The sequence below is a fragment of the Anopheles coustani genome, chromosome 2 (genome assembly GCF_943734705.1).
Source record: "Anopheles coustani chromosome 2, idAnoCousDA_361_x.2, whole genome shotgun sequence".
NCBI classification, from domain to species: Eukaryota; Metazoa; Arthropoda; class Insecta; order Diptera; family Culicidae; genus Anopheles; species Anopheles coustani.
In genome coordinates, this window is record NC_071289.1 from 34,069,584 (window position 1) to 34,094,282 (window position 24,699).

The 24,699-nt window shown below is 44.3% G+C and overlaps 5 protein-coding genes across 5 annotated transcripts; 3 read left to right on the top strand and 2 right to left on the bottom strand.

Moving 5' to 3' along the window:
• Positions 1-561: 561 nt before the first annotated feature.
• Positions 562-12,865, bottom strand: LOC131262329 (protein pelota). The gene is made up of 8 exons (XM_058264304.1): positions 12,666-12,865; positions 12,496-12,592; positions 12,278-12,424; positions 11,792-12,199; positions 11,653-11,722; positions 11,386-11,578; positions 1,097-1,203; positions 562-1,031 (listed from the first exon to the last, which is right to left on the bottom strand). Exons 1-8 carry the CDS (start codon positions 12,704-12,706, stop codon positions 928-930), a joined length of 1,167 nt encoding a protein of 388 aa, XP_058120287.1. The 5' UTR covers positions 12,707-12,865; the 3' UTR covers positions 562-927.
• Positions 12,866-13,116: 251 nt separating this feature from the next.
• On the top strand, positions 13,117-15,054 carry LOC131262561 (uncharacterized). The gene is made up of 2 exons (XM_058264603.1): positions 13,117-13,344; positions 13,449-15,054. Exons 1-2 carry the CDS (start codon positions 13,225-13,227, stop codon positions 14,745-14,747), a joined length of 1,419 nt encoding a protein of 472 aa, XP_058120586.1. The 5' UTR covers positions 13,117-13,224; the 3' UTR covers positions 14,748-15,054.
• LOC131262562 (uncharacterized) lies at positions 15,021-15,925 on the bottom strand. Its single transcript, XM_058264604.1, has 2 exons — positions 15,655-15,925; positions 15,021-15,589 (listed from the first exon to the last, which is right to left on the bottom strand). The coding sequence occupies exons 1-2, from the start codon at positions 15,875-15,877 to the stop codon at positions 15,069-15,071; spliced, it is 744 nt and encodes a 247-aa protein (XP_058120587.1). The 5' UTR covers positions 15,878-15,925; the 3' UTR covers positions 15,021-15,068.
• A 312-nt stretch (positions 15,926-16,237) lies between these two features.
• LOC131263781 (secretion-regulating guanine nucleotide exchange factor) lies at positions 16,238-17,569 on the top strand. The gene is made up of 3 exons (XM_058266036.1): positions 16,238-16,263; positions 16,330-17,276; positions 17,345-17,569. Exons 1-3 carry the CDS (start codon positions 16,252-16,254, stop codon positions 17,424-17,426), a joined length of 1,041 nt encoding a protein of 346 aa, XP_058122019.1. The 5' UTR covers positions 16,238-16,251; the 3' UTR covers positions 17,427-17,569.
• Positions 17,570-18,217: 648 nt separating this feature from the next.
• On the top strand, positions 18,218-19,873 carry LOC131264275 (alpha-protein kinase 1-like). The gene has a single exon (XM_058266558.1). The coding sequence runs from the start codon at positions 18,218-18,220 to the stop codon at positions 19,871-19,873; it is 1,656 nt and encodes a 551-aa protein (XP_058122541.1).
• The last annotated feature ends 4,826 nt before the right edge of the window (positions 19,874-24,699 follow it).

A 24,699-nucleotide genomic window follows, 5' to 3' on the forward strand; every position in this document is an offset into this window, starting at 1 on the left:
TCATTGCGAAGGGGACACGAAACGCGCGGAAAAACTGTTTGATTGAAAATAGTTTTATTTTTCGATTAAGAGTAGTAGGTCGGTTTAACTAAGGATAGGAGTAAATCTCTTTCACCATGCGGTCCTCTCATACCGGAACCGGTTCTTAAATCAAAAATACGTTCTAGCTAAACACGAACACCACGTGCGTGTACGCTTCGTTCGAATTCGGATTACAATTGGCTATGGTGTCAACGGGGAGTGATGGGAGTGACGGGGGGGGAGGGTTCGTTTGTTTCCATTTTGGAATTAGGGAGGTTAATTTATTTACACTATTAACTTTAAGACTGTGGTTTACGCGGTCATCCTGAGTTTTGTTTAACGTTTCCTACGCAAAATTCTGCCATTGCTTTATCTTTCTTTTGTTATGCGGTCGAGTTTATATAACTACACCGATATTTTAAAATAATTCATAGTAATCATCGTTGTCGAGAACGCACATGCTTCACTGTGTTTGCCATGATGTGTGTGAGTTTTTTGTTGTTGTATCGTTTAGAAAGGAATCATATTTAACAAATCAAATACCTGGACAGATAAGCATTTCCTATATTTTTTTTTATTGTCTCGATAGCTAATCAACTATCAGATATTGGTTTTGTAAAACGAATGGTAAACAATAATTTCTCTTCGCGTTATCGATGAGTGTAACCGGAATTTTAGAAAAATCCAACAGTTCAAAAGGGTAAAAAACAGATCGTATCTGGAGGTAAGAAGCTAAGCTAAGGAGGTCGTCCTTGTCCACCTTGGTGTGAAATTTTCAACTAGTTCACTATCAATCCACGAAACCTTCAAAATATCTTTCGTTCGAAATTACACGTTTCCCAGCACTCACATAAAAATTTCACACACACGGAACATACAACAACACAGCGCGGGGGAGATGCACCTTCATTCTGCTTGCGATCCGTCGCTGTCCTCTTCGTCTTCGCTATCCTCGAGCTCGGGCATCGGGAAGCGCAGGATCGCCGCAACGCCGGTGAGTTGAGCCAGCTCTGGGAAAATTAGAAACAAAGTGAAAAAAAAACCTTTATGGTCGAGTAATAGATCGAGTACTTACGCTCCCCGGAGATGTGCATGCTGGAGAATATCTTCACTTCGCCACCGGATTCGCGGACCGATTCTACCAGCTGAACGTATCCCTTGCGCGTGGCTACATCCTGGCATCTGTGGAAGATTGTAAGACAATTAATCAAACAGGTGAATGATAGCGGGACAAACAAATAAACAAATAGTATGCAATATCCTTTTGCCTAGCAGTAGCAATCAACATGACCATCAGTATTCGTTCGGGGAACCTATTTCCCTATCGCACGAAGCGCAGAACAACAACCAAGGAAAACACCAAGGATGAACAGCAAGTGTATCACAGCATGGCGATGACGAACACGCTGCGCTTCACTTGAACAGACCCGCCGACGTGAAGCGCCACCGATCATCAGCCGGTTCGGGGCGGGAAGGTAAACGTGAAAGCGTGCCCTCTTCTAAAAATAGGGTCAAGAGTTTGTTTTGGTCCGACATTCGACTTTCGTACGATGATTCACGGCTACCCAAAAAAAAAGGGAAACAAAACGAACAAAAATAATGCCGAAAACGTTGATCTCTTCCGCCTAGTAGGCGGTCGCGATCGGTTAGTGATCTTACTGCCCGAGCTGGGGCTTATCTCAGCTGATGCGTCGCATTTTCGCGTGATCACCATTGTATAAAAACATCCTATTATGTTTTACCTGGTTTGCTTAGACTAATTTCTTTTATAATAATTTATCTTTACATTTTTCTTTATTTACATAGCCATACATAGTGCGTAAATTATTACCTCATTTGTTTGACATGATTAAAAGTATTTCCTAGTTCAAAATCATTTCCTATTTACTAGTTGCACAATCTATTGTTCCTACCCCTTGCCCACGTTTGTGGTGAACATAAGTATCATGTTATTTTGTCTCCATGTAGGAAGAGTATAAAATAATTTTTAAGATTCTCTAAATTCAATTGTTTTGTTTTGTGCAAGTACAAAATTGAAAAAAAAAACACTGGAAGGAATATTTAGCGGAAACAATTCAAGAAGAAGTCAAAACAATGGAACAATGTTGCTGCCAGACTAGGCGGATCATCTCCCGACGAGTTAGAAATCTACACGAAAAACGTGACCATCGCAACGGTGACGATTTATGAGCGCTTTCAGTCGACGTCGCCAAGACGGAAGACAGAGAGATCTATTTATAAGATTTCGTCTTTCTGGCGGCTGCTACTGCTTAGTCCGACCCCATTCGACCTCGATCCGTGGCGGAGATTTAATTTTCCTACGGCCCTAGGAAAACGCCCAATACAGTGCAGCGAGCCACTGGAAGGTTGGTGTTGGCCGGCCGGCCGGCCGGTGGTGGTGGAGAACCATGTGCTCCTGTACGTACACAAACCGATGTTGCTTTCGTCGAGATTCTCGAGCGCTGGGTCGGATGGTAAACAAAAAGACCCGACCGACCCCGGTTCGCGTAAATCTAAACGGAAAGCGAAAAGATATATTTTGTTTACAATCGATCTCAAACAAGCGCAAGAAGCAGGACACTAATGCTTTCGGTGTGGGTTTGCATTCTTGCGCTTGGTACACCGTGTGTGCAGTAGAGGCATGTGCTTCAACGTTTGGAGTGGAGTTCCTCTCAGACCGTACCGAAATGTGTCCGACACACGTGTGGTTTTACATTTTTCAACGGAATTGAATGGTAGATGGAGAGTGCAGCTTTCTTTTTCGTTCTGGCAGCTTCTATCAATATTGGAATAAAATAATGAAAGTAATTCCTACATAAAATAAAATTATCTTTTTTATAGACTTAGGAGAAAAAAGGACTTTTTCAAAATGGAAAGAATTAACAATTTTTTTTCGAGTCCCCTTTCAACATGTTAAGGTGTGACAATGCATTTTCGAACCTAGTTTTCAACTATAAAACCAAGACAGCTGCAACGGACACAACATTAACAGCCGAGACAGTGATAGAGTAATTATGATCTACCCCTTTTCTACCACGATTCTGTTCCATCAAACTCTCGAGGAGTTAATTCATGCCGATGGTCAATGTCTGCGAATCCAATCCACTTGCATCTTGTGCTTGTACCGACGGCTTAACTTAATTTGGACACCTTTGCCATGCAACTCGTCGAACGGATTAGGGAACGACGCAAGAAAAAGGTGAGGTGCGTTTGTTGGCTCATGCAATTATAGGTGGCCCCATTGGGGAGACTGACTGGTGCACACACAAACAAAATTGCCTGGTCTCACCTTCGACAAACCAAGAAGTGCATTGTAGAGAGGTTTGGCAAAGGAAAGAAGAAGAAAAGTGTCGCTACTTGTACAGTATATCTGTGATTTAGTGTTAATAGTGTAGAAGATCTTTGTAACCCAGAAGGTGTAGTACACAACTTAGCATTCTTCTAGAACTGATGGGAGGGTGAGGGCCTTGGGAGAAGTGTTGGGTAAGATGTTGCAGACCGGTTTTCTGTTGTTTCACACCAGAAGACACCGTTAAATATGGAGTAGATCCTGCAAGGTATGTTTATTCAAGAAATTATCAACTGGTTTGTGAGCAACATCTGCAAAGAAAACCATTAACAGTCCATTTCGACAGAATCCGGGTATTTATGATCGTTGGACGGTACTGTTTGAAAGTATTCGTATACCACGACGACGTTAAACGATGCTGGTGAAGGTTTTAAATAAGTAATAGTTATGTATTTTTTCATATTTTTATCATGAAATAAATCCCATAATAAAATCTTGTGATCGCTTGCTCGTGGATGAAAAAACCACTTTAAATAACCTGACATTTTACTACCCTGTGAGGGTGTTGAACGGATGAGTAATGTTCAGCATCACTTTTCCTTCCATTCGAATGGTTTCTTCCATCGAAAAGGGAAAATCTAGGATGGCTGGCTAGGGGAAAAGCGGTTGCGGGACCGGTAACAGTTTTCACGCCAAACAGCATCGGGACGGGGAGCGGGTGAAGCAAACAACCGACCAATCGTTAATGTCACTGTTGCGACATTATTGGGTTATGGTGATTATTTTTAGTTTCTCGAACGACGGATAGTTTCGGGCAGCGTCTGCTGAAGGGAATCAAGGTGAAAGAAGGAGGTGTTAGTTGGCTTGATGACGAAATCAGGACTAGCGGTTTACGTAATATGTGTTTCCAAACAGTGTTGCTGTTAACATAGAAGATCGTAGCCCTATTGAATGGCATTGTTTTTTTTTAACGACTTTTAATTTTCGTTACTCGGTACAAAAAATAAAACGTTCCATTTACTCCTTAAAACGAAAGGCAAATTAATCTTTGTAACTGGAAGATTTTAAATCCGCAAAAGTTGATACCAATACTGTTCGATCATCGAGCATTAAATCGCGATCAGCTTGTCTCGATCTCGACTGATCATCATATGCTCAGCCTGTTCCAGCATCTCTCTGCGCAGAGAGCAAGTAAAAGGGACAGCACAAACCCGTTGGCGCAGAGCTATGTAACCGGTTTCCTACCGGCGGGAGCATTGGAAACCTCGTGCATCTCTCTTTCGCTTCCGATAACCGGATTCAGCTACCGGCCGGTTTCTACAACAGTTCTCAGATTCACATAAGATAGAGAGAAGAGCGCGGTTCGGTCAAACAAAACCGCGAGCATAACGACTTAGCATCTCGCGGAGCGAAGCATTTTTCGAAAACGCAACGGCACGCTTTGTAAGACGCCGTTTCAGTCGCATGTTGACGGTTGAGCCGTTCGCGTTTTCACGTTTATCATCATAGCAGGCGCGTTTTATTGTTCGAACCCCTCGGTGTACCTTTACTGCGCGTGTTCCTTAAAAAAGCAGAAAAGAACCAGTTTTTATCTGACTCGGTGGAATTGTCTAACCTGCGTTGCGTTTAGTGGTGACATTCTGCCCGGGTTTGTACCGGAAATTGGTGGTATTCCCAGTGGATCCGAAACGAACAAACGCATAACGAGCGCTGCATGGATCGGAAGGAGCAGGGATGTCAACAGCATGCTAGAGTTTTGAGGAGCTAGTGAAACGAAATTGAAGAGCATCCTTTGATTTGATTCTGCAGATGTAAACGTTGCTAAAAGGTAAACAAAAAGGTAGTTGAAAAAACAACCTACCAAAGAGTCGTGTTCGCCCTTTGCAATCGAAGTGCACAATGATCTGCGAAAGAAAGTGTTTGGGTTTTCCATCGTCAACTGTCGTCAATTTAATTCGCCACGAGCACCAACCGTCTGTTTTCGTGGCACGTGCTTGCCGACGCACGCTTCGCCGTACTGCCAAGCAAACGTTTTATTTTCAGCGCGCGGAGAAAGTCGCGTGCGCATTAGTCTTCTTGTTTATGCTTTTCGTACCCGGGGGTTTACTACCTCTCGCCAGTGATGCGCAGCAGCATGAAGAGCATTTTCCCAATTACCGGTCCTAGGAGAGATTTCCAACGACGCGATCCGTGGTGTGTTGTTAATTAATTTGATGAAAAACGAGACACTTACTACAAACAGCCCGACCGACAGTAAAAACCATCCCTTGTCACGACGATTCGCTTTCTCCATCTCACAGAAAAATTACATGGATGATGGTTTTGCGATACAGTTTGGTTCTCTTTGCTTACCAAATTCGCAACGAGAAGCAGCTTACTTCCGGACAAACGAAATTTTGACGGAAACTAAACAAAAAGGATCAAATTTAAAAAACGTTAAAAACGGACTGGAACACAAGGTGTCTAATTACGTGTGCCTACACACAGAATATGCCAGTCTTCTGAGGGGCGTAGGACTTCCATCGGCATCATCCACACTCGCTATTACTCGCTAATGGATATACGCATCGAAAGGAATGTGTGTGTTGTGGAGATTGAACGTTCGTTCGAGATGCCAGTCATTATTCGTAGGAGTCGGCACAATCAGTAGAACTGCAATTAAGCCACGGCCTTTGGCGATCTGTTCTCAACGCACCCTCCTCCTAGCTTCGACAGACCAAAGCAACGCCATGGAAACAAGTTTTCCATTCTGGATCAACGACAACGACAACACACATGGCCTTCTATGTTTGCGCGTGGTTGCGTTCTGTTTCTTGTAGTGAAATGCAATCCCCCCGCCATATCTCCCCGGACCTAGATTTCATTCTTGTGCGCCGACGACAAAGATTCTGGCCCACTCCCACACCGGGACGCCAAGTTCAATGACAAATTGGACAACCAATGCTTCAAAAGGTGGGAGAAACCGTGGAGGTTGTGTTCCTTGTGCCGTATCTTGGAGCTCGGAATCGGTGTGGTTTTGTTCTTTTCTTAGTTGGCTTTGCGTTAGAAACTGTTTCGCGCCATCCAAGCAAGCACTCAGCTGCTGCCTGCGATCCATTATCCAAATATCCTACCACTCTTTGCCGGCGATCAGCCAACCATGCACCGCCCGCGGATCTTGTATTTCGCGACCGCTCTCCATCTCCACGGCAATTGTGGTCCGGTTTCTTACTTCATTTCGTAGATCGTCCGTCCGGTTCCCATTCACCCACGAAACGAAACCACCGGCGTAAAAAGTGTGCACGGGTGGGACGGGGGAAACCCGAAACGTCTGTGATGCTATGAGGTGGTAGAGGAGTGGTTATGATCATTCGAATGCCCCTGTTCGGCGGAAGGCGGCACGGGGGACGGTGGATTTAAATTTCTTATCACGTCTGTTTTTGTGTAAACAGCCCGAAGGAGAGCGCGTTGAGAGTCGTGTAGCGCCTTCATAGGGCTCTTTATGAGATGGTTTCTATAAAAACTCATGACGAAGTGAAGGTGCTGAGTCAGCCGCAGCTCATGGCGGGGCATCGTTGAAGTCATCTGATTCAAACTCTACGATAACTCATTCCCCCTAGCTAGCGTGTCCTTTGCAAGAAGACCCACCGCATATTGCATGAATGCAAACGGTACTTCGTGGATGTCTTTTTATCACATCCCGAACATCCGGGAGTATGCAAGGAAGCATTGTATGTGTTTATAAGGGGCATGCGAAGCTATTTTACTATCTTCATTTGGTTTCCACGAGGGGTTTCTAGATAACATACCACCATTTACCAGACACATGACACAAACAAACGTCGGTCCAGATCATCAACGGTTCAACTGAAATCACTCATCTAGGAAAGTTGATGCATTCGTGAGATAAAGAATCCGTTTATATAGCCGTAATTAGCGACGGTAAAGATACCGTACAGCGTGCAAATGCGAACCGGAATGTAGGTTGGGCTCGCAATGTCTTGCTTGAATGATTTGTAACAGAACTTGGCATGACTATCGTTCGATGATGGAAGTTTTCTACCGAGTTGCGCAACTATTATGCGTAATTCCGGAGTGATTCCCACTGGATGGAGGAATAAACAGACGTTTCAGAACGTAGCTTTACGGAGGGGTTATTCATCTGAAACACGCACTGTGGATATGCTTGGTTTGAGGTATAACACCAAACTGTCTTTTCTCTTTCCACACATTTTCTCCACAGTGAATTTCACATTCGGGACTCAAAACAGGCACACCCGAGTGCATCAAACCACCCCTGGAAAGGTGGCGCACAGCACACCACAACAAGATCATCAGATCAACGTTCCCGGTGGAAAGAGAACACTGGGAGCAGAAGTAACGAAAGTCAATGCCCTTGAAATCAGTCAGGCAGAAAAGAACTGAGAAGAAAATAGAAACCACGGGAGAAGTATATCTACCACCAAGCAAAAGTGTTTGGGATCAGTTCGTTCCCTAAACTCCATCCGGCCGGGATTATGCCTGAACTTGAAAGCAAAAGACAGCAGGTTCCGGCACAGGGCCGTAAACCCGATTACTTCATCGGGAGTAGTGGACTGCCAATGGTAACGACACAACAATCGGTCAAAATGCACCGTTCGAGTACTTCAAGTAACGATGACGTCCGGAACAGTAAGCTGAACAAATGCTTATACAATATGAAGATACGGCACGGAGCCGCTAGAGGTACAATCGATGGTGACAGCAGCAACGGCAGGCGAAGTTGTAAAACTGAAAGTGATATAACGACGATAAAGTCGTCCACTACCGGGCGCTACAGTAAATCACCGTCCCCAACGGCCGTACGGGGGTCGTTATCATCGTCGGCTCCGGGATGCACCCTGCGATTCGGTAACACCGGACCGGGACGTACGGCGGGATCGCCCTCCGGGTGGTCATCATCAACGGCTTCCAACAGCTGGCGATCGGCAGCAAGCACGGACGGAGTGACCAGCAATCGATCAACCGGCCCTTCGCCACCCCCACGGTTGCTCGTTACTCGTAGTGCCATGCAACGGACCAGCTCAACCATAACAACTAGTAGCTCCAATCGGTCTCAGGAAGCCGGACTTATGGCTCCACAGCATTGCAGGTGGGTGATAGAGTAGGCAATAAAAAGCAACTTCTGCATCTCTTGACACCTTGCAGGGTGTCCGTTTGAAATTCGAAGGGTGACTTGTTGTAGGACTGGGAAGATAAGATACTGACGTGTTGTTGGGGTTCGTTTTGATTTATGTGACATTGGAATACAATCTAAAGAAACCTAATTAAACACATTACACAGCTAATTAGGCACAATGCTGTTGATATCCCCTGGAAAGTTATTTAAAAATCTTAAACTTTAAAGCTAAATCAATCAAACGCTTTTGTGTCCTTCGAGTCAAAGATCGTTTGATCTTGTTTCGGTTGAAATAAGACACATTTAAAATCGTTATACTACATCAACGACACCTAATGAAATCTGTGTCACGCACGGAACGTTTCCTCCAACACCGGTGCAAACGAACCGATTTTCCACACTTGGCCGCTGTTGTGCTGAACGAAATGAAATTTGCATTTTTCGCGAAACAAAAAAATAAAACACGAACGTGGTGTGGGCTTGATTGAACCAGTTTTAAGTGCTGGGGGCTTGGGAAAACAAAATCCAAACCAAAACAAAACGCCTGGCAAGTAAGTATGCAAATGGGTCACAACCAGATGGTGAGGTGTTGGGTCAGCTGTTGATTGGTTTTTTTTAAACACTAGGTATGGTTTGGAAATGGTACGGTGGCCAATTGTTTACCGGCGTGCATTCATTTGACGGACATAGGAATGGTTGCGAAAAAACCTCTGGAAGACCTAGATTTTAAGGGGGGTTGTAGCGTACTAGCAAACCAAAGCATAACAATTACATTCGGTTGAGAAGTTAATTGCGTTTTAGCAAAACACTGACGGCATTGCAAAAATTAAATATTTAAACGTTTCCAATATGGGCACAGACACACATCATTGCTTTGCTTCCTCCTTGTGACGCAGTGTTTTCCCGATTCATCGTTTCCTTTCCGGTTCGGTGAAAATATTTTAAATTAACATGTTTCCCAAACCAAGCGCGCAAAACGTTCCAGGGTGCTTGGAATGTTGATGAAACTTGGTTGATACAAACACCTGACCGGCATGTGTTGTGAAATGTTTGCACGTTCGACTATCTTTGCGGAAACGCGAAACACCACGTTGTCAAAAGCATATTAGGTTTGCGCTGTGATAAACCATGGATGCAATGGAAGCAAACTGGCGAAAAGTGCCAGTGTTGAGGGGTGTAACCGATCGCTTATCATTAAAAACAGCGATCGAAATGCCATGTCGAGTAGGGAAGCTACCGGAAGTATGCGTTGTATTTGGGTTATTTTTTCCATTGGAATGTTGTGATAAGAAAACTGTCTACTGTTTTTTTTTGTTGGTTTGCTTTCTCTTGTTAAAGAGGGGTGTGCCATTGATATGAGGAAGTCTTGAGTTACTCTCTTAAGCCCGTATCGCCTTTCGATTGATAACAAGAACTTGGCATTGGCATTTTTTAACTTGCATCAACCACTTCGCTTCGCCAAGAGGATATCCGATAAGCGCTAAACATTCATCTACTAATAGGGTACTTCAGTTACTTATCTCGATCCACTCTTGATGCGTACTTGGGCTTCTTCATTTTACACACCAAAAGAATCTCGAGTGGCCACTTTTCTACCAGCCCGTTGAGATCATATGCTTCGGCGCAGGTAATTGAACAATTTATTTGCGCCAACGATATGCGCTTATTGTTCGACAATTTAAGCACACAAACCTACACAAGCACCAAACCCTGCCCAACGAAGCATACCATTTAGTGCCACGAATCGGGTAAGTGGAACATTGGCCGGAGCAGCCAATATGACGATCGTATGATCGAATATTATCTCTCCACCCACCCAGTTGATCATTCGACAAGGACAACCAAATTCGACCACCGGGAACGCTCCCACCAATCCTAGCATGACGGAACGGCTCAACGTCTTCCCACTGCTCTGGCGCTTCTGTTGATAATCAAATTAAACGCATGGAGCGTTCAATCAATTTAGATTCGTTAATGGAAGTACGGTGATCGAATACCCGGCAAAAAAGAAAAAGATCTAGCGATCGAAGAGTAGTTGAACTCTTGAGGATTATTATTATTTTTTTTTTTTTTTTTGAGGAGAGACAAGTAACCTTTTTGGCACGTCCTCGAAAATTGTCCATAGTGGCAAGGAGCAGCACATATTGGTGACATCGCTGTGTTGAATAACAATCGATAACACGTCATTGGAACGTGCCATATATGCACCGGTAGGAATATGAACAATTCAACAGTGAGAGAGGGAGGAAGAGACCAATCTGGAAGCGTTAAGGTCAGCGTGAATGTATCGTTTGTAAACGGAGGGTTTCATAAGCGGAAAGAAAGTGATCGTATAGCCGTGCAAAATGGCATTTAGAGTAACACCAAAAAAGAAGTATTTTAACGATAAACCGTACTGCTATATGGCTTTGGTTGTATTGATTTAAACACATTTTGGTGTACTTTTGAACACAATCTTTCAGTGGTGCACAGATTGGCTAACTGCTTGATAGACATGAATAAAATATGTCAAATTCAATTAAAAATGAAGCGATGTGATTGTAACACTAATCAACATTTCCATAAACTAATTTTGTTTCCGTTTCGTTCATTTTTGGCCCACAGATATTCCAACCTCCACAAACAACAGCTGGACAACCGGTTGAGCTACCAGCGCAGCTATGATCGGAACATTTTCGGTTTGGATCAGCGAATGGATCAATTCGTTTTGCCACCCTTGCAAATCTGATGGAAAAAATACATCCCCACTACCATTCTTAGGTACAACGAATTATATTCGTCGGGACCATTAAAAAATACGTGGGCAGCAACACAACTCAGGGGACAAAACAAGAGTTGTGTGTTAAAAAAATTAAAATAAACAAGATATAAAGCCATGTCTGATCATGTGCCCCAAATTGAAAACATACAACAAAATCAACAGTTGTGTTTCACTGACCTGAACAGATTGTCCGAAATTAGCAACATTTCGATTGCCTGCGCCTCGGCTGCCTTGCAGACGTGCTTCTTGCCATAGAAAGCCTTCGACGGCTCGAGCTGCAGCGTGGTGTAGAAGTTTTCCAGCGCTTTCACCTCGCCGGCTGCCTTTGTGTCGGACATTTTTGCAATCACAGCCGGATCTTGTAGTACCTCTGTTGGGCGAGACGAAAAACGGGTAAATCTTAAGTAAAGTTTGCTTAGCCTGTAAGACCATCCATTACCGTACCTTTTAGAGAGTGTTTAAATCCAGACGACGAGTGAACGAGCATGAATTTACTTTTATTATCTATAAGCACCTGGAAAGAAAAAAAAACTTGGTTTGTATGAATACTAAATTTACAGCTATGCTGTGCAGCTCACCGTACCTTGTTGTCAGTCTTAACAGCCTGTTGGAACATATATTCGTAGAACTGATCCTTCACAAAACCGGGTGATGCGACCAGGATGCACTTCACCACGTCAAAGTTCACATGACGCAGGATGCCCTGCATTACCGCGTCGTAGAACTTTGCCAAACCTTTCTCGTGCTGCTGAACGTTTCCCTTGCGTTTGCGCGGGATAGCCACGTCGATCTTGCTACGCACCAGCGTCATGCTGGACGTGATCAGACAGACATGGGCCAGTCCATCCTGCATGATAACGGCCGCCACGTCGGCATTCTGTGTCACGTCACAGGCCATTTCGATGCGTTCCAGTGCGATCGAGTCCCATTCAGGTTTCATGAGCGTAAAAGAGCGGTTCATCTCAAGATCAATCGTATGGTAGGCACCCATCTGCATTAAATACAAGAACAGATTGATTGTAGCACACGCAAAGGGAGTTTTTTAGGCAAAAATGCTTCGTAATCACACCTTTACGAATTGGTTTTCCTCGATGTTACGTCCTTTGAGGCGGAGCATTTGCGCCTGTGTATCAAAGTCGATCGTTTCAACGCTTATGGTAAGAGTCGTCCGGACACGGCTGCTGCTGGACGATCCAGTTGAGGATTCATTTTGCACCTGTGCGAAGGGAAAAGAAGCTCGGCTTTGTTGAGTGCACAAGTTCCCTCCGAAATCGCATTCTAAATTACCTTCCGAATAGTGCTGCTACGAACTTGGTCACCTTCGGCGATTAGATTGTACGCATGCCACATATCCTCCGGTTCTTCGGGTACGAGCGTAACGCTCCTTCGAATTAAATAACATTCCATTTTGAGTTGAATTCATAAAGAAATAGAACTAATAAAATAGTTTCACCTACCCATCGCCCGATTTGTCGACGTTCTTTCGGACCAACTTCATGTTGATGTTGAAAAACACTTGTGGAGGGCAGTGGTGCCTTTTCTTGAGTGAACTTTAGCAGAAGATATTCATTACACCATCACACAAAATACTTGCCGGGAGCTGCTTTTGGTAAAATTATGTGCATTTTTGCCGGTGGTTTGTTTTGATCGCGCGAAGAGCACGTCGAAATTTCGTGCGACGACTACGAAGCTTGACAGTAGACAAATGTACCGACTTGGAGCCGTCAAATGCGTTTACATGGTACGATTCGTACTTAGCGTACATGCAGTTGCTATGATTTTTTTTCAACTTATTTTCGAGCCGCTTGAAGCTTCAAATCTTGCAGTGTAAACGGAAGACGTAGCTGCCATTAAAATTGCAAGGTTTTGCGAGTTGTTTACGATGTATGTTTACATAGATCAGTGAAGCATTTGCACGTCGTTTGGTAAAGAAAAACTACGCGAACAAGAAGGAACATTTCAGCGCATTACAACACAGCATTTGGTGGCGTAAAAGATCACCAACTCCGCCGTTCAATGGACATGGAGCCGTGCGCGGAGTTTAAGATGGAGTCATTGGAGAGCTTCGAGCCACTGGTTAATCCCATCCGGCAGTATCGCAATCGTTCGAAGCGTACCCTGAAGACGGGTGAAGAGGTAAGTGGAAACGGGGGCGAATGGATGCAAACTCATGAAAGTACATGCCTGCGTGTTGCGTCGTACGACAAGTTGATACATGTTTTCTTCTTCCGACATAATAGAAACTGGCTGAAGTGCTGGCTAAAATAGCATCCCTGCAGAAAAACTCCGAAAAGACGGATGGCATCGACCGAACAAAGGTGCGGACGTACAACGTTAAGCTGCGATTGAAGAAAAGCCATCTGTACAAATGCTTCGACTGTGGCAATTGTTTTGCGAATCCAGACTTTCTGGAACTGCACGAGAAGTCGCACACCGAGCAGGGCAAGTGCAATATCGATCTGGGCCAGGAACCGGTGGATGGCGAGATGAATCTGAAGCAGAACGCTTGGTTCGTTGGCGACTTCGATGAACACGATCGAGACGACGATGGAGAGCATTTTGTGCAGCTAGACTGTACGGTCGAGGAGGGTGAGGACATCTTCGACATTACGTTCGATCGTACCAAGTGCGAAAAGACGTACACGATGAAGTACAAGGTGAAGAAAGAACCGGTGGGAAAGTGCGAATACTGTGCGAAGCAGTTCTACTCGGCGGAGTGCTGGAAGTTGCATGAGCTGGAGCATGAAAAGTTCCTCGATATCACCAGTATGGAACCAAGCATCAATATTATGCAGTCGCCCAAAATAGAGGAAAGCACCATGACACTGGATGAAAGTTTCTACGAAGGGCTCGATGTCGGCGACATTCTGGAGCGTAGTAGCGGCACCATCGATTGTATGGCTGATGGGCGGCTCGCTGCCGGCGCAGGCATAACCTTGGAGTATCGCATTATTCCCCGTCGATCATTCAGTGCCGATAAGGAGACGGATCAGCCGAAAGATCGTCAAGGGCAGAAGCGTCCAGCCAACGGAGGGGAGGAGGAATCAGGTGCACCTAAAAAAGTCAATCAATCCGTGTGCCAACCGACAGTGAATCTGAAGGAAGAAGTGTTGGTCAAGGAGGAACCCGTCAGTGTCCAACCGATGATCCACGCGGAGGAGACGGTCCAGTCGAATCATTGTCAAGGACAAAAGGATCCAGCCAACGTAGCAGTGGAAGAAACAGATGCAGCTAAATTAGTCAATCAATCCTTGTGCCAACCGACAGTGACTGTAAAGAAAGAGGTAGAGATTAAAGAGGAACCCATTTCAGAATCGATCAGCGAAGAGGTTGAGCAGGTTAAAGTTAAAACTGAATCAATGGCAGAAGACCACCAGCCTCCAGCCATGCAAATGCACCTGGAGCAAGAGCACAAGTGTGCAGTTTGCTCGAAACGATTCCGTCTCCGGATAGCACTGCTGGTGCACGAACAAACGCACGACAGGACCCGTCCTTACAGTTGCCAGCATGAGGATGAAAGGTTACCGTTTCGTAAGTAAACTGGAACCTTGCATCGTAATACCATTTGCAAACACTTTGAGGACGATCTCTTAACGTTATAGTGTAGCTACAAGAATCGTTTTTTCCATGTGTTTAGAGCAGTGTAAATAGGCTTACAACGAACTAAGGGTGGGCCTTGGACGTTTCGATATTCTAGGTGGAGTTGATGTTGTAGGAGGTTTTGAAACATTCAGTAGCGTAAATCGTCGTTTTTCGTCTTCACAGCAGCACAAAATAATACTCACGCTTTTCTGCTTTTTATATTTTCGTCATTTCGTAGCGAATAAATAAATCCATTTCAATAGATACGATGTCTAAGGTCATTCATTTTCATCAAACATTGTGATTAAGCCTAGAACACTGTTTTGCAGTTTCATAATATTTCTCTCAGTTTCCCACCGGGGCTCGGTCGTTAAATCTACTGATGTTATGCTACTATTACCGGAGAACATTCGCTCCGGGACATGGGGTGCGTTAGTTGTAAACACCATCTTCCCTATGTTCGAGGATCGTGTAAGGCATCCTTTTAACGTATTGGCGAGATTTTTAACATCATACGGGGTCGCTGGAGAACTTTCACTTTCATCATTTAGCAGATGGTAAGTACGACCGATCGGATACGCAATGAGTTCGTCGATCAGTTCGGTGCGTAGTGCTACCGGATCGGGAGCTTCGTCCAGTAGTGGGTTTGCTATTGTTTCTTCGGAATGTTGTTCACTTTTGATGAAATCGTCACAACTTTCCCCCGGTAAGGGATGCAATCGATTCACTGTTCCCACCGGGATAGACAACGTTGGAATCCAGTCAGGACTGAAGGTATCCCAAAGTTGTGCAGCAGTGCCTGTTTAGCAAAGATACAACGTTATTGCGGTCATACATTCTTTAACTATAGCAAGAAGTTCAAACCTTTAACAAAATGTAGCGAGCAAACATGCAGTTGGTTCAATAACGTATCAGTATAATCCACCCCGACGATCCGGCACCACCAATGAAGTCGTTTTTTTGCAAGCCGTCGTAGCCCTTCGTCGCTGAAGTCCGTGGTAGGGAAAGGTATAAACTGCACTCCTTTTTTAATATTTTTCCTACGACTTTGCTTATTAGTTGAGCAGCTTTCGAATACGCACAACATAGTTTTGGCTGGGTATATTACTTTAAATAATTGGGCAGTGTATGTTACTGGCCCCTTTTATGCAGTTTGTTGTTAAACAAATCGTTCGCCTGATTGAATATGACAGATACACAGGGGCTTACTTGGCGCACAGTACCAGGTCATAATTAATTTAAAAAAATGGTTTGGGACAGGTAAATTTTTTACCCCATACTTTCTCCGTATTGCAAAACATACAGGTAACTTTATCTGACTCGTATGATAGCTTTAAAAAATGTGGGAGTAAACAAAACATCGACTTATATTTTAGCTAAGGTACTTTTGAATTTGCCCGCATTTTGACAGGTTGGATCACGAAATGGGAATCAAAACAAACACTTACCAAAACATACCGTATGTTTGCTTGGGTATGGCACCGCTAAAAACTATTTTCTGGAAGTTTTTATTTGTATAATCCTTTGCAATTTTTACAGGGAGCAAATAGTCATGCCCAGCTTGGTCTGGGCTATGCCTCGGAACAATGTGATACGCCACAGCAGTTGCGCGAAGTGCCTTTTCGAATTACGGATGTACAATGCGTGGCCGCTGGTGGAGGACATACGCTGATCGGGCTGACCGATGGACGATTGTACGGTTGCGGGTGGAATAACCGGGGGCAGCTAGGTGTTGGCCATACGGACGATTGTGTGCAATTTCAGGCGATTGGTGGTTTTGGCTTCAAACATATTGCCGCGGGATGGGATGTATCGGCAGGCATAACCGCGTTCGGTGATCTTTACGTTTGGGGCTCAAACGTGTGGCAGCAGATAGCACAAACGAACGTTAAAACTGTAACCAAACCGCAAAAGCTAACTTTGCCAGAAAATGAAACCGTGGTAAAAGTTGTGTTCGGTTTGCAGTACATGACGGTGCTGACGGATCGCGGCAATGTGTGGGTTTTAGGAAAATGTAAATTCCTATCGAATGATTACCCTCCAGATAATCGGTCACGGTTATTAGTACGCTGCCTGAAAGACAAAGGCCACGTGAGAGATATTGCAAGCGGAGACAATCATCTTGTGCTGCACACGGAGGGAAAACGGATTTTATGCCTCGGCGACAACAAACACGGCCAGTGTACCAACGAAAGCATTTTCCCGACCGATATCATCAAACTGGAATCGGGATGGACGCATTCGGGATGTCTCACCGGTTATGGTGAAATTTATTTATGGGGCAGAAACAATTACGGTCAGCTGGGATACGCTGGTGGAGGACCGTCTTCCTCCGTCCCGAGATTGCTGGAGTTGCACGATTCCGCTTTGCCGAAGGACATGAGCCTGGGATCTCAACATGGAACTGCTCTAACGGCAAGCGGAAGAGTGTACTGTTGGGGCTGGAATGAACATGGCAACTGTGGTATTGGAGGCGTGGAGAATGTGTAAGTTGAAAAAAATTTCAATACTTGGACAAATTGACAGGTTAGTGATTTTGCTTTCTTTATTCCAGACTGGTTCCAACGCTGGTAGAGCTCCCTTTACCCGTGTCGCGAATAATGTGCGGTGCTGGATATACACTGGCATTCACATAACAAATACAGCGATCATTCATCCCTCTTTTGAAGATCGATCGTAAAACGCACACCCCCGGGAGATCGCTCTTCTTCGGCAAGCAAACAACACTGCTAAAACAAAAAGGGAAACGACCATAATAAAGAGAATAAAAGTGACAAAATAACCCACAATTAACGCTTACAAAACGTGCTGTTATTTGGGACGTGTTACTGCTGATGAATTGTTCGTTAAATAACCCCCGGAACGCCCTTTCTTGAATTGAGAATCGACCCAGGACAAGGCTTTCGGGTTTCGCTGTACGATTTTGAAAGAAGTGTGCACCATTACCATTTTATGACCCGGCCTGCCGGGTATGGGCGAACCGGGTTAGAACCGTGCAGAAGAAAAGCCAATATAGCAAATATTTGGAGATTTGTTGATCACCCGGTTTGAGTAAATGTGTCACCTGAGAATGAGAATGATGGCAGCTTTTCTGAGACACACAACAACGGTAACGCCCCTGAACCAGCCTCGCGTCGTTTAGCCAACTCGTTTTTTTCGTTACATTGCGGGTAGGAGTTTAAGAAACCATTCCTTATTACCTAACCCACCACCGTTGGATTGGGAGAAATGGCCTGTGTCAACCGTGTGGCGGAAAGGACAGGTACGACGTTCGAATTTTGCGAGTATTTGAAATTGGGGTAAAACGAGCCAATTTTGGTTAGATAAGCAAGAACCCTGCAAGGAGCGTCATCATTCGTTTAGCGATCGTTCCTCGTGCAGCATCTCGTTCAAGTGATCAATCGGCGTGATCGTACTGACTTGCTAGATGGGCCTAGGAAGTAGTGTTGTAGCCGCCCCAAAGTGTGAAAATATTCCATCGTTCGCAACGAAGCCCGTCCGCCATTCAAAGCAAGCAACCGTTACTTCAAACGCCGGCATGACCAATGGGACAATGTTTCAACCGCAGTATACGGAGGTATTTTCCGCGGCTCCTTCGAGTGCGGTCCCGGGCGGTAGTGTGCAGATGGAACAGTTCAACACGGCCAACAGTCAACACTGGCAAAGTATGGAAGCATCGGCACCGACGATCAGCACAACCCGGCAGTCGCGATCGCGGCATCGCAATCTCTTCGACTCACGGCTGAACACCTCGTTTGTCGATAGTGAGGTGGTGAATAGTGCGGCCGACACCCGGCTCGCTGACATCCGCCGGGTGGAGGAAAATCTGCGCATGGAAAGCCGTATGCTGAGTGAAAACAACAACATCCCGATGGCTCGCTGCTCGACGCCGAGTCCCGCCTATTGCTTCCACTGCGATCACGATCACCGAGAACGTTGCTGCCTGTACGTCGGAGATAAGCCCGAAGATGGACCGTACTATTCTCGGTGGAAGCGCGACCTGGAGAATCCTTCCGTGAGGCCCCAGTACATCCCGAAGATTCCGGAGGCAGTTTCGGGCAATAGTACACCGTTCTGGTTCCCGGCCTACACCTACACGAAGCCGGAGGAAATTAGGCAGAAGATGATGGAGAAGCATCCACCGTTGCCACCGGTTTGGATGCGCCAGTACTACTATCCGCTGGTTGGACATGGCCACGAGTATCAGCTGTTGAACCAAGCGACGCTGGAACCTCCGACACCATACCAGCAGTATCTTCAGCAGCATCAGCAGGAGCTGTATCGGTTGTATCACCAGCAACAGCAGCAGCAGATGCAGCAACAGCAGCAATTCCACCATCAACACCACCATAGTCAACATCAACGCGAGGATCCTCTGTGTCGTGACGGTCGGAAATGCACCGCCATTTCACCGGAAACGACGCCTTACGTGCAGCAGTTCCAGCACGTCCACAGTGTGCAACCGATGCAGCCGACGCCATATTTCTACCAAAGCAGCTACTACAATGGCCACCTTCCGCCCCCACAGCAGCAGTTCTATGCGGCCGGATATTCAACGACCACCGGTGGAATTCCGATCTATCACGATGCCTACCTGCATCCGGCACACTATCCGGTCAGCTACGCTCCAGCAACGCCACTTCCAGCGAGGGAACCAACGCCACCGGCAGCCCCGACCACCTCCACGCCGCTATGGCTTCTCTTCTGCCAAAAGCTGTCCCGCAAGTTTCCCGATCGAAGCAAAAAATCGTCCCCCTCGAAGGGACGCTCGGCGGGAAAGGGTTTCCCTCATCACCACGTGCGCCACAATCCGACAACGATAGTGCAGCCACCCGCCCTGTCCAACGCCACACCGGACTACCATCATCCGCCCAAGTACACCACCTTCGAGCATCCGCATCAGCTGCAGTTCCAGGCGCCGCAAAGCTATTACAAGCAGCCCATGAACCCCGTCCACCACAGCAGTCGAATGGGACAAACGATGGTTACCCACCATTTGGCCAGCTCGTACTACACCGGCCAACTGCCAGCGGCCAACGATATCGGCATGTACTACGTGCCACCGACGGCGGTTGATATTTAATGTGGGCTAATCCGGGACCGGTGCAATGACAAGGTGCTAGGCGCTTTCTGATGTTAACAAATTATTAGGGATAAGTTTTTGGCAAAAAGTAAAAGTTGTGATAAAGCAAGATCGATTAAAATAAAACGACACTAGAATAGTACAAAACAAATAACCATGAATTGTTTTTGGGCAATATACTTAAGGTGGTTGTTTAACGGTTTTTTGGAGAACAAACAAATAGCAATTGAAATAAAAATGGAATCAAAAACGAAAGTTGAAAATATTTTTTATCGAGTGGATCATAAAATAAGTTTTTTCTATGAACATAGTCCACTAGATCGGTAATTCTTTTCAGAAGAAAACTACAGTTTTTTTAACAATCAGCTCAAATTTCCTCTGTAATTAAAGATAAGACAACATGAATGAGTCGAGCGTACGGATTGTTTTAATTGGAAAATAAATTCACGTCTGGAACAATTCATTCTTCGATCAAGTTTTTGCATACATTTCATTAAAGAGTATTCCATAGGACTGAAGGCTCCTAACGTCGGTGGCGGTGATGGTGGAACAGAGTAAAGAATGTGTGTGTTTTTTGTATTTCATGGAAACTATTTTGTATCTACATAGCCGGTTACAGAGATCTCGACATTGTTACGGAGCTCCACGATAAAAAATAGAACGGAAAGTCGATTAAAATATGGTCAAACTCAACGCATCCTTTTTGTCTGCACTGTTCGAGGTGGTACCGAACACAAACGTTGAAAAAACTCTCTGTAAAAATATATAATTACACAAACATGGGAAGGGAGCAATCACATCCATGTTTTACTCATTACGAGTTGGTTTGCTTTTTTTAATTTCCGAATGTTGGTTTCGAACTCATCCTTCCGTATTTCAAAACCCTTCTGTTGTATGTCAAATCTGGCTTAACGACCCACGTACTGGTGTTTGTGGGGGTTGGGTGGAAAAGCTACCGACCATGTTCACGATCAATTGAGTTCGCTTTCCGGGTGAATAGGTTGCGACGGTCGATGTGTTTTAATTGATAACACGATGTACCTCGTAAAACAGGGCAATTGATTTGCTTTTCCTGTTCATCCACCGAGTTTCGTTTTACTGTACTGTTTGACCATTTTTTCATGTTTCATTTGTCCTTTCTTTATTTGTCTTTTGTTTTTTTGCAGGACGAAAAATCAGAGAATTAGGTTGACCGAGCTGTAGTTTTCCTTCGTTTCATGCTGCTCATTCTTCAATTTCTAACGATTAGCTAAACTCTAAGCTCAAATTACGAGATCGTTCCGGTGAGTTAAATGAATTAGGGTCTAATGGGGTTGCAAAAGGTTAACTTCCTCATTTGTTTGCTCGAAGAATTTTTTTGTACATTTCTTTCACTTAGCCTGCTCTTTCGTAGGACGAATTGTGTTTCGAAAGGAGGAGCGACCGGAAGACCATATTTAACATCCGTTGCAGATGACCATTAGCGTTAATTAGAGTTTTTTGGTGGAATTTCGATTAACAGATTTTTTCTTTTCAATGTTTCTTTTTCTTATTTTACCGACGCTAATTGAATTTTATTTACGAAGCTGGCAACTTGAACCAAAACAGTCATAGTTTAATTACGTTTGATCAAGGGAAAAGTTTGTTCTTATAAAATGTTATTGTAATGAATAGCAATTGTGTGATAAAAATCCATGTTGCTTGCTATTAGAGTTTTTGTCAAATATCTCAGATTACGAACAAGCAGCTATTTTCCCACATTTCGGAAAGGGTATTTACGTAGCCCTAGTTCTGGCAGCTTTAGAAGAAATGGCTCAAATAGAATTTTGTCGAATCGAGGATGCGATTAATATTTTTTCAGTTGATTGGCATTTTTTTTGGGATGTTTTTTCTTCATCTGAGGTCTTCCTGCGCATCTGCCGCTTCATATCTTTCTCCTCCACCAAAACATTTCCGGTTTGTCCCGGGCGGATATTTCTGTTGCCACTCTTCAGATGCCATCCTTATCGACGTCGTAGCGTTATTTTTTTGTGAACCTTTCCGGCACGGCCATAAAAGGGAAATTAATTCACGTAGGGCTTTAATTATTCTGATTTCCTTCCTTGATTGCGTTTCCTTGAAATATGAGATAGCGAGAGAAACCTTCAGAGAGAATTTAAGGAAAGAAGAAAAATGTATGTCGGAAAATGGATGAAAGCCACTCGTAGGGATGAAACAACTCGGAATGATGCTATATGTATAAGAGGTACTTTACCAATGTCCGGATGCTTTTATTGAAATTCGTTAGCTAACATTATACAATCAGTAGTTTGACCCCTGCCTCATGGTTAATTTGAATTTCTTTGCACTTTGCGTTTGGTTAGGCAATCTGACAAACGGATGAAGTTAATGTAAATTTGTGTAAAGTGTTTTCATGCAAAAGTGATCCGTTCGTTTGTCAGAAAATCATCAAGAGTCGGTCTATAGAAAATATGTAAACGATGGCTCGACGGTCCCCCTGAAAACGAACCATTTCAACAGGCATTCTTTATTTGTGTTTTTATTTATTCATAACCGAAGATTGTTTTGGTTGATTGATTCCAATTAACGTTATTAGGCGCAGTTAGTAAAGGTCGTCCTTAGAGAAGGTTAAAGAGAGAAAGATTTTCCGATGCGTTATGTTTGAGTTTAAATATTGGTAGAATCCTTTGCTTGCATGTTTTGGTAAATTTTCTGTTTACCTTGTATTGATGATGTTGAGAATTTTAAATGATGGTGCTGAGAATCGTCAAATTCCACGTTTAATAATCCATGGAGGCACGGCTTTAGGGAAATAGCCCGCTTAAATCCACACAGCTCTGACTGTCAAGCGAAAAGCAACGCCACAATATCAATTAGCATAATGGGAACCAACGCAGAAAGGAGTTTCCGGGGCCTGAAGGACTTGGGGTTGTAAGGGCACAAGTAGCACATTCCGATTGGAGATATTGAAAGAATGTAGGAATCGGAATAGCAGCACACAGGACTTCCTTTTTATCTCAGGCGGTGGACAGTTTCCGCTGAAACTGTCGGTATCGAGTTGAAAACTGGCAATCGGTAGGACTGTGCTAGTTTGACGGTCTCTGTGTGTGTGTGTTTGTATCGGATGAAGCACAGGAAATTGAATTTGAGGATATCATTTCCGGGATCGTCACGCTCTAGCGCGGGAGAACGAATGGAGGCTACGATGGATCGTTATGTTGGTAGAATGTGGACGATATTTTATTAAATTTTAAAAATACGTTGAATTCAGTTCGTTAAAATTTTTTATAAACAAATTTTAAACGTTGCATTTAAACTAAATTACTATACTAAATTGGAAGTTCACCACAAAAAAATCGAGGTGAGAGTGGTTAGATTCCCACAATTGAAGTATAACTTTCTTATGAATGAAAATTCCACACACTATGTCGAGGGTGTATGTTTCCGGAATCGAGAGATTGGCGATATGTATACCTTACTCGGAAACGGGAAACACCGAGATGCGTTGCCATGTGGACTGAAATGTTTTCTCTCTCGTTGCGCAGACGCAACGCTGGAAGCCACGTGGATGCCGGTTTAAAGGGGTTTCCGGTACGCCTTCCATCCTCGCCGTGTACACCAAGTTTTCCGGCATCACGGTGACCGAGCAAACATATGGTTTTACAACAACAAAGCCCCGCACTGTACCCGTACACCGTGGTAGAAGATTTTCCACCTTTGAAAATGTCTGCCACCGCGCAGCTGACTCCGTACGTTGTTTGGAAAAGGATTCGGTTAGTCTTCGGGAAAATCGTGCTGAGAGAGAAAACGAATTAAAGGTTACACACCGAGAGGGGAAGTATGAAGAGATAAAGTGCATAAAACCAAAGAATATGGTGAATCTCCTTCGGGGAATAAGTTATTCGTCCTCGGAGAGCAAAATGTCGACATATCCTAACCACCACCTGTTTCACTCGACGTGCTATCTTTTTTCTACGTTTTAAAATATCTCCAAGCATATTTTCCTACCCTTTTCATCCCATTCATAGAACTATAAAAATTCGCCAACCGACAGGACACGCCATCATCGGGTCGGAAAAACCTTCGTTAGTCCTTCGTACACTCACAAATTTCCCTCTCCAAGTTGGTGGAGAAACCCAAGAGGGTAATGTTATATTAATTTTAAATTGGTTGCGGTAGTTATGTAGTAGCAACTGTAGCGAGTGGATAGACCATTTCTGTACGCTACTACACCAGACCGACGTGTGTTTTCTGCGTCGAATAATTTTCGCGAAGTATTTGTCAAGGAGTTTCTCTATTCTGGTGGATCGTAAGCAACAAATGAACTCAGTGGAAAATATTATTGTTGCCAAACTAGAACCTAAATATTATTCAAATATGAAAGTTATATACAAAAGTAAAGTTCCAGTGAATTCGTGTTTGTTACGTGATAAAACGGTGATTTGTAAATTACAACAATCTTCCACTGATCAGACGGAGCCGGAATTCTTGGAAACAAAGGGCTACTTGCATTTTCTTCAGCAGTAAATACCCCGAGGTTGACATAACGAATAAGCATTTTCACATAATTGCAGAAAGGTAAGCATTTTCACATAATTGCATCTTGCTGCCAGACCAGACTTCCTGTAAACGAAAGCACCAGCGACTGATAAGATTGGCCCCGAAGAGTCCAGAATGCACTTCAACAATGTGCAACAATAGCCTTCCGTGAGTTGGCGTACGCTCGGATTCAATGAGATGAGTTGGAAAATATTTACCTTGAGCGAAATCAATTTCACATTCCCAGGCGTCCTCATGGAGCAGTCGTGTATGTATGGCGATGCTGCCAGTGTTCAAACACCCAGCTT